Source organism: Physeter macrocephalus, chromosome 20, assembly GCF_002837175.3.
Source record: "Physeter macrocephalus isolate SW-GA chromosome 20, ASM283717v5, whole genome shotgun sequence".
NCBI lineage: Eukaryota > Metazoa > Chordata > Mammalia > Artiodactyla > Physeteridae > Physeter > Physeter macrocephalus.
Window position 1 is genome coordinate 96,663,209 of NC_041233.1, and position 8,182 is coordinate 96,671,390.

An 8,182-nucleotide genomic window follows, 5' to 3' on the forward strand; every position below is an offset into this window, starting at 1 on the left:
GACTTAGCCTGTGCTCCACAATAGGAGAGGCCACAACAGTGAGAGGCCCATGTACCGCAAAAAAAAAAAAAGAAAAAGAAAGAAATGGAAAGACATTGCATGGTTATGGATTGCAAGAATTAATATTAAGATGCCAATACTCCTCGCAGCAAAGAAGACTTAATATCATTAAGATGTCAGTACTACCCAAAGAAATCTCCAGATTTAAGTGCAATCTTTCTCAAAATCCCAAAGCCCTTTTTTGCAGAAATGGAAAGGCCAACCCTCAAATTCATATGGAATTGCAAGGGGCCTCAACAGCCAAAACGATACTGAAAAAGAAAAACAAAGTGGGATGACTCACACTTCCTGATTTCAAAACTTACTAAAAAACTACAGGGCTTCCCTGGTGGCGCAGTGGTTGAGAATCCGCCTGCCGATGCAGGGGATACGGGTTCGTGCCCCGGTCCGGGAGGATCCCACATGCCACGGAGCGGCTGGGCCCGTGAGCCATGGCCACTGAGGCTGCACGTCCGGAGCCTGTGCTCCACATGGGAGAGGCCGCAGCAGTGAGAGGCCCGCATACCGCAAAAAAAAACACTAGAGTAATTAAAATAGTATGGTACTGGCACAAGGATATATATATATATATATATATATATATATATATATATAAAGCAATGGAATAAAAGTGAGGGCCCAGAAATAAACCCATATATCTATGGCCAATTGATTTTCAACAAGGGTGCCAAGACCATTCAATGGGGAAAGAATAGTTTCTTTAACAAATGCTGTTGGGACAACTAGATATCCACATGAAAAAGAATGAAATTGGACTCCCATCTCTCACCATACACAAAAGCTAACTCAAAGTAGCTTAATAACCTAAATATAAAAACTAAAACTATACACTCTTGGAAGAAAATATAGGGGTAAATTTTCATGACTTTGGATTTGGCAATGGATTCTTAGATATGACACCAAAAGCATGAGCAACAAAAAAAAATAATAGATAACTAGACTTCATCAAAACTAAAAACATTTTTGTGCATCAAACGACCATGACAAAAAAGTGAAAAGCAATCCACAGAATGAGAGATAATACTCACAAATCAGATATCTGATAAGAGTTTAGCATCCAGAATATATAAAGAACTCCTATAATTCAACAACAGAAAGACAAACAACCCAATTTAAAAACAGGCAAAGAACTTAAACAGACATTTCTCCAGAGAAGATATACAAATGTCCAACAAGCATTTGAAAAGGATTTCAACATCATTAGTCAACAGGGAAATGCAAATCAAAACCACAATGTGATACCACTTCGTATGCATTATGATGAGTATTGGGGGGGGTGAGGGGTGGAAATAATAAATGTTGGTGAGGATGCAGAGAAATTGGGACACTCAGAAACTGCTGGTGGGCATAGAAAATGGTATAGCCAGTGTGGAAAATAGTTCAGCAATTCCTCAGAAAGTTAAAATATAGAATTACCATATGACCTAGCAATCCCATTTCTATGTATATACCCCAAAGAACTGAAAACAGGTATTCAAATACTTGCACAAAAATATTCACAGCAGCATGATTCACAATAGCCAAAAGGTGAAAACAACCTAAATGTTTACTGGTAAATGGATAAACAAATTCTGATCCGTCCATACAATGGAATATGACTCAGCCATAAAAAGGAAAGAAGTACTGATATATCCTATATGGATGAACCCCAGAACACATTATGCAAGTGAAAGAAGCCAGACACAAAAGGTCACATGTTATATGATTCCACTTGTATGAAATATTCAGAATAGATAAATCCATACAAATAGAAAGCAGATTGTTGGTTGCCAGAGGATGGAAGGAGTGGGGAATGGGGAAATAACTGTTTAGTGGGTATGGGGTTTTCTTCTGCGGTGAAGAAAATGTTTTGGAACTAGACAGGGGTAGTGGTTGCACAACATTGTGAATATTCTAAATGCCACTGAATTATACACTTTAACATGGTCATGTCATGAGAATTTGACCTCAATAATAAAAAAATCTGAACACAAACACATAAAGCAACAGACCTAAATTTAAAATGCCCCAGACATCTTTGTATTCTCTTTATATACTCTCCAAAACGTATGCTTTACCTTTTCACCCTGTGCTTCTTGCTGTTTTTTCCTCACAAGTTTTTGCCTTTTCTCATTCTTCTCTTCTTCTTCTAAGACATCAAAACATATAAGTACTTTTTAATTCCCAAGTATCAGTACGTTGAATGTTATTTTCTTTGAAAATCTTCTGTAGATCTTCAAATTTTGGGAGAGAAAAGCCTTCAAAAAACAGACTGTATTTTTCAAATAATGAAAATGAGATACACGCAGACAGTTGAAACAAGGAAATCTGCAAGAAATTTCTTTCTGTAAGAAAAGGTCTATTCTGAGACTAAAATTCTCTGACATGTATTGTGTAGTACAGTTTTGGTGAGGAGACTTCAAGAATGATGGGGCTTCCCTGGTGGCACAGTGGTTAAGAATCCACCTGCCAATCCAGGGAACACGGGTTCGAGCCCTGGTCCGGGAAGATCCCACATGCCATGGAGCAACTAAGCCCATGCGCCACAACTACTGAGCCTGCGCTCTAGAGCCCGCGAGCCACAACTACTGAGCCCATGCCACAACTACCAAAGCCCGAGCGTCTAGAGCCTGGGCTCCACAACAAGAGAAGCCACCGCAACGAGAAGCCCGCACACCGCAACAAAGAGTAGCCCTGCTCACCGCAACTAGAGAAAGCCCGCGTGCAGCAATGAAGACCCGATGCAGCCATAAATAAATAAATAAATAAAATTTAAATAACTAAATAAACAGTAAAACAGAACATAATGCACTGAATTCACTATTGGCAAGCTTCTTTCTAATAGGATATAAGAATGTAGACATTAGTTTCAGGATTCATCTGTCCTGAGGTGAACTACAATATTGTTTTTTGTTTTGTTTTGTTTTTTTAAATAAATTTATTTACATATTTATTTTTGGCTGTGTTGGGTCTTCGTTGCTGCGTGCAGGCTTTCTCTAGTTGCGGTGAGTGGGGGCTACTCTCTGTTGTGGTGCGCGGGCTTAGTTGCTCTGTGGCATGTAGGATCTTCCCGGACCAGGGCTCGAACCCATGACCCCTGCATTGGCAGGCGGATTCTTTTTTTTTTTTTTTTTTTTCATCCATCCATACTTCTCTCTTCTGTGTCTTTTTTTTTTTTTTTTTAGCTCCTGAATGATGTGTACTTGCTTCTTTTTTTTTAAATTAATTAATTAATTTATTTTTGGCTGTGTTGGGTCTTTGTTTCTGTGCGAGGGCTTTCTCCAGTTATGGCAAGCGGGGGCCACTCTTCATCACGGTGCGTGGGCCTCTCACTATCATGGCCTCTCTTGTTGCGGAGCACAGGCTCCAGATGCGCAGGCTCAGTAATTGTGGCTCACGGGCCCAGTTGCTCCGCAGCATGTGGGATCCTCCCAGACCAGGGCTCGAACCCGCATCCCCTGCATTGGCAGGCAGATTCTCAACCACTGCTCCACCAGAGAAGCCCGGCAGGTGGATTCTTAACCACTGCTCCACCAGGGAAGTCACTACAATATTGTTTTAAAAGGCTTCTAACACAAACTTTTACTTACCACAAAAACAAAACAAAAATAAGAACAAGCATGGTTTCCTAAAATTAAGAGCACTTAACTATACATACGATATAAGTGCGTAAATAAAAACTGCCAGAATGGAATGAAAAATAAATTATCTTTAACTCAATCTTAACAATAGATATATTTACCATTTGTACAACAGTTTACAAGCTGTACGTACCAAACAGCAGTTAAGCTGCACAAACACACAATTTAAAATTAGCGAATGTGCAGAAATGCTATAGTTTCAAATGTATATACAAGAAAAAAGTATAATTTCTCATAAAAATATTGGGATTTATAGCCTATCCAAAATTGTAACTAAAGTTGTAACGATTACCTTGAAATTACACAGCACAAATTAATGGTAAAATGATTCTTATTGTGCAAAGTTCTAGAATAAATAAAGGAAAGAAATTTTGGTAGAAAAGTATAAAAGGGTAGCATAAACAATAAACTTACCTTTCAGATAAACTTGGGAAGATTTAAACGAGTTAACCCATGAGGTAGTCACAGAAATAATTAATGTAAGGAGAGTAAGCAGTAAGAAAATCCGGCCACACAGCAAAATTAGATCTTTGATTCCTTATAAAGGTTAAAAAAAAATACAATTAAAATTCAAAACATTTTTCTTGATACTAGGTATTAACACATTAAAAGATCATTTGTACTAGAAAAGTACAGTAAAAGTTAAGGTATGCAACTGTCTTAAGATTTTTCATATAGTCTCCTTTGGGTGCCAAAATTCATAATGACTGTCATTACCAGAGCAAGTTTTCAGAAAATGATTCTAGAACATCTTATGTCTCAGGAACATAAGTAGAATTTGAGTGATTGGCTACATTATAAATATATGACTATCAATAATGCATAAATTCTGTTTTCCCTTCTTCACAGAGAAGGGAAGAAAATTATCCACATAATTGGGAATTAAATTGTGATGGTATCATCAAATTCTAGTTCTATTCAAAAACAGTCACTCTCACTGAAACAGCAAATTCTTATTTCTGACAGTTAAATTATGCAACTCTGTACTTCTCTATTTCTCAATATTTATTCTATCATATGTAAATAAAATTACTAGATACATGTTTGCCTAGAAAAAAAGTAAAAAACTTGGTTTTGTATTATCTTAAGAACCAAGATGAAAATTAATCAGCAGAAATGAAACAAGTACCTACTTTGTGTAATACAACTTGCCAAATGGTAAGGGAGTGTAGATATAAAGCAGGATAAAAAATGGTTTCTACCCGCCAGGAATTTTTAGTTTTGCTTTATAATTCTCAAAAGTTACCAGGCAGATATACAGAGGAACCATCTTACCAATGTGATGGGGGCTGGCAGTTAGTCAATTAACTGAAAATTAAATAAGGAATTATACATACAGACTTAATTTTTAACTGAAAATAGATATATATTTATATCTATCATCCATTTTCTTAAAAAAAAAAGCAGTTTAAAGTTGTTTAGCAAAGTTTTTCTTTTTTTTCTTTTGCATTACAGCCCTTCCAACCTTTGCCAGCATTACTACTGATTCAGGTATTGCTCAATATGACACATAATTAAATCTCGGGTAACTGTGGTCATTTCAAAAGTAATTTGACACCTAGAGTATTGGTATTTAGAGAAAGTTATGTTATGGGATTTATGTTCCATATATTTATTTTTGTTCTAGCAAGCAAGCAATTTCAAATATCATATGGGAATACAAAAGAACTAGATTAATGTGTACACCTCTCAATTAGAAATTTTTAAAATTAAGTTGAGGTGTTCTGTTTTGCTTTGCTTATACTTATTCTCAAGAGCCCACATGCAGGGCACTTCAAAGGATAACAAATGTGAGGAACCAGCATTAAAGTATTTAGCTTAAGTACAAGTAAAAACGTATCAGCAATGAAGGCTTTTACAGAGTAGAGAAAGACAGGGATCATTTTTCAATACATGTCCAAAAATATAGCCCAGGTGAATGAACACTCCTCCTCCCTTTGGTAATTGGTCTCTGCTCTCAGGAAGTATATTCCCCTGTGGTCAGAGCTGATCATGTGAACAGATCTCCTTCTGCAACCCTGAGTAACCACCTTCTCATTGACTAGTGACTCAAATATTAGTGCAAAAGTAGAATATTCTAGATGAGCAGAGTAAGGGTGAATTCTTTAAGGTAAGGGAGCAGGTAAATTCTGGAATAAGTGTGAGTTTAACATTTCTGTATATCATTTGGATAAAGGTCTTGTTAGATTCCAATACCGCTTGAGACTTCTGGAGAATCTCTGTAGGTTTTTTAAAAAGCATTTTATTTTAATTTCTTATTTCAAGCAACATTCTGGGTACCTGACTTCTTGCGGGTGAGGAGAAAGAGGAAATATACAAAGCTCGGTTTCATCACGGTCTCTAATTTTAGAACTGAGTTTAAGGAGGGAAACAGACATGTAAACTGATCAATAATATGTCCAAAAATGAACCGATTCTCCACTGGTCCACCAGTTTCCTTTCAGTTTTTCCTTTATCACTGGCACCACCAAGGACTTGCGGTTGTTCAACTCCACATGTGGGAGCCATCCTTGAATCTCTCCTTTCCCTCACCCGGATCATTAATCCATCAACAAATCCCAGTTGGTTAATATCCCAAATCTGTACACATTTCACTTCCTCTGTTATCCTAGTCAGGCCAACCATCAAACAATCATTACGACTTCCCTACTTCAGAAGCCTAAGATGCCTCACTGCTTCCACTGCAGCTTCCTTGCAAAACATTCTGCACACAGAACCCAGTGACCTGTTTTAAAACCTTAGGTAAGTCCCTTAACCTCCCTATATCTCAATTTCCTCAACTGTAAAAAAGGGATTATAATAGTACCCACCCTCTATGATTGTAAAGCGGATTAGATGAGATAATGAATAAACACTTAGACTCTGGTTTACAGTACGTGCTCAATGAATGTTTCTATCTTGAGCCAATCTCCCTCTTAGTCAGTCTCCTTGATCCAGCCTCAATTTTCTTCATCCTTTTCCTCTAACACATCACAATTCCTTTGTCTGGAATGTTTTCTCCCGGCTTTTCAAAGTGGTGGCTCCTATCATCATTTAAATCTCTGCTTAAATTCCTCAGTAGGCCTACATCACATCAACCTGTTTATTTCCTCTTGAGCATTCAACACAATTTGAAAGTCGTGTATTTGCTTGTTCCTGGGCTTTCTGCCTCAGTCCCCTTTCACGCAAAACCTCACCAGACCTGGAGAGATTTTCTGCGCCAAGGGGAGTCGGCCTCACCAAGGCCACGGAAGTCTCGCTCCCCACAAGAACCCGCGCCGGAAAAGGGAGGCAGGCGCGGTGCAGCCTGGGAATCGTAGTCAAAGCTGCCTAGAGGGGACGCGGCTGGGAAACGAAATTCTACGCAACGTTCACAGGACCATCACCTGCGTATGAACACCAAGAGGGAAAAGCCAACACTTACCCAGATCTGGGATCCCACGCCGGAGCTCCAAACACAAGAGGGGGAGAGCAGCAAGGAGGAAAACGCCAACAACGCCACGAAGAGCCATAGTGGTGGGCGCCCCGCTTCCGGGCGGAAGGCCCGCCCCTTCCGGTTTCTCCTCCCTTGGAAGGTGGAGTGGAGGGTTCCTGCGTAAGGGAGGAATTTGGGGAGACAGACCCTAAAGCCAGGTCGTTGGTCGGACTGAGATAAGACCAGGTTTTTGAACTCATAATCTGTAGCCTTAGAACAAATGCAGGTCACTTCCTCACGTCACGTGATGTCCAGGGGAGACAGCCTTGCTGGCGCCCATCTAACCAAGTTCTGTGAAAGCAAAACGTGGGCTCCAGTGAGGCTGCCTGCACCTACGCCTTTGGCCGTGGCACTCTGGAGACTGAGAAGGAGCTCAAGAGTAAAATGAGGGGCTTCCCTGGGGGCACAGTGGTTGAGAATCCGCCTGCCAAAGCAGGGGACAGTTTCGAGCCCTTGTCCGGGAGGATCCCACATGCTGCGGAGCAACTAAGCCCGTGCACCACAACTACTGAGCCTGTGTGCCACAACTACTGAAGCCCGCGAGCCTAGAGCCCGCGCTCTGCAACAAGAGAAGCCACTGCAATGAGAAGCCCATGCACTGCAACGAAGAGTGGCCCCCGTAAAATGAACCTGAAGAGAAAGGGTACTGGGTGTTGACGCTGTCAGGGGCAGCCTGGACCCTGGGCCTTGCGTCCGTTGTGGGTGATTGTGGGCTTTTGGGTCAGACAGCTAAGCACCACTCTCTGCTGATGCACCTTCTTTATCACCGTAACGATCCCCGGCCCCTTTCACGGTCTCTAGTACCTGAGGGAGGATGACTCAGAAGTGGGGCCTGGCACCTAATCCTGGAGACCCACTACCCCTTGCTCCGCTCCTCGTCAGTTTTGCCAGCAGGTGTTACTCTTTTTTTTTTTTTTTTTTTTTTTTTTTGTGGTATGCGGGCCTCCCTCTGTTGCGGCCTCTCCCGTTGCGGAGCACAGGCTCCGGACGCGCAGGCTCAGCGGCCATGGCTCACGGGCCCAGCCGCTCCGCGGCATGTGGGATCCTC

At 40.7% G+C, this 8,182-nt stretch overlaps 1 protein-coding gene across 3 annotated transcripts in view; it reads right to left on the bottom strand.

Annotated features, from left to right (window-relative positions):
• UBXN8 (UBX domain protein 8) overlaps positions 1-7,195 on the bottom strand; it is a 26,900-nt gene extending 19,705 nt beyond the window's left edge. For all 3 annotated transcript variants that reach the window (XM_007119031.1, XM_007119030.1, XM_007119029.1), the window contains exons 1-3: positions 7,084-7,195; positions 4,095-4,217; positions 2,118-2,188 (exon numbers count right to left, since the gene is read on the bottom strand). In XM_007119031.1, the coding sequence (XP_007119093.1) occupies positions 2,118-2,188; positions 4,095-4,217; positions 7,084-7,171 (282 nt within the window). In that variant the 5' untranslated portion in view covers positions 7,172-7,195. The remainder of the gene's footprint in view (positions 1-2,117; positions 2,189-4,094; positions 4,218-7,083) is intronic.
• Positions 7,196-8,182: the final 987 nt, after the last annotated feature.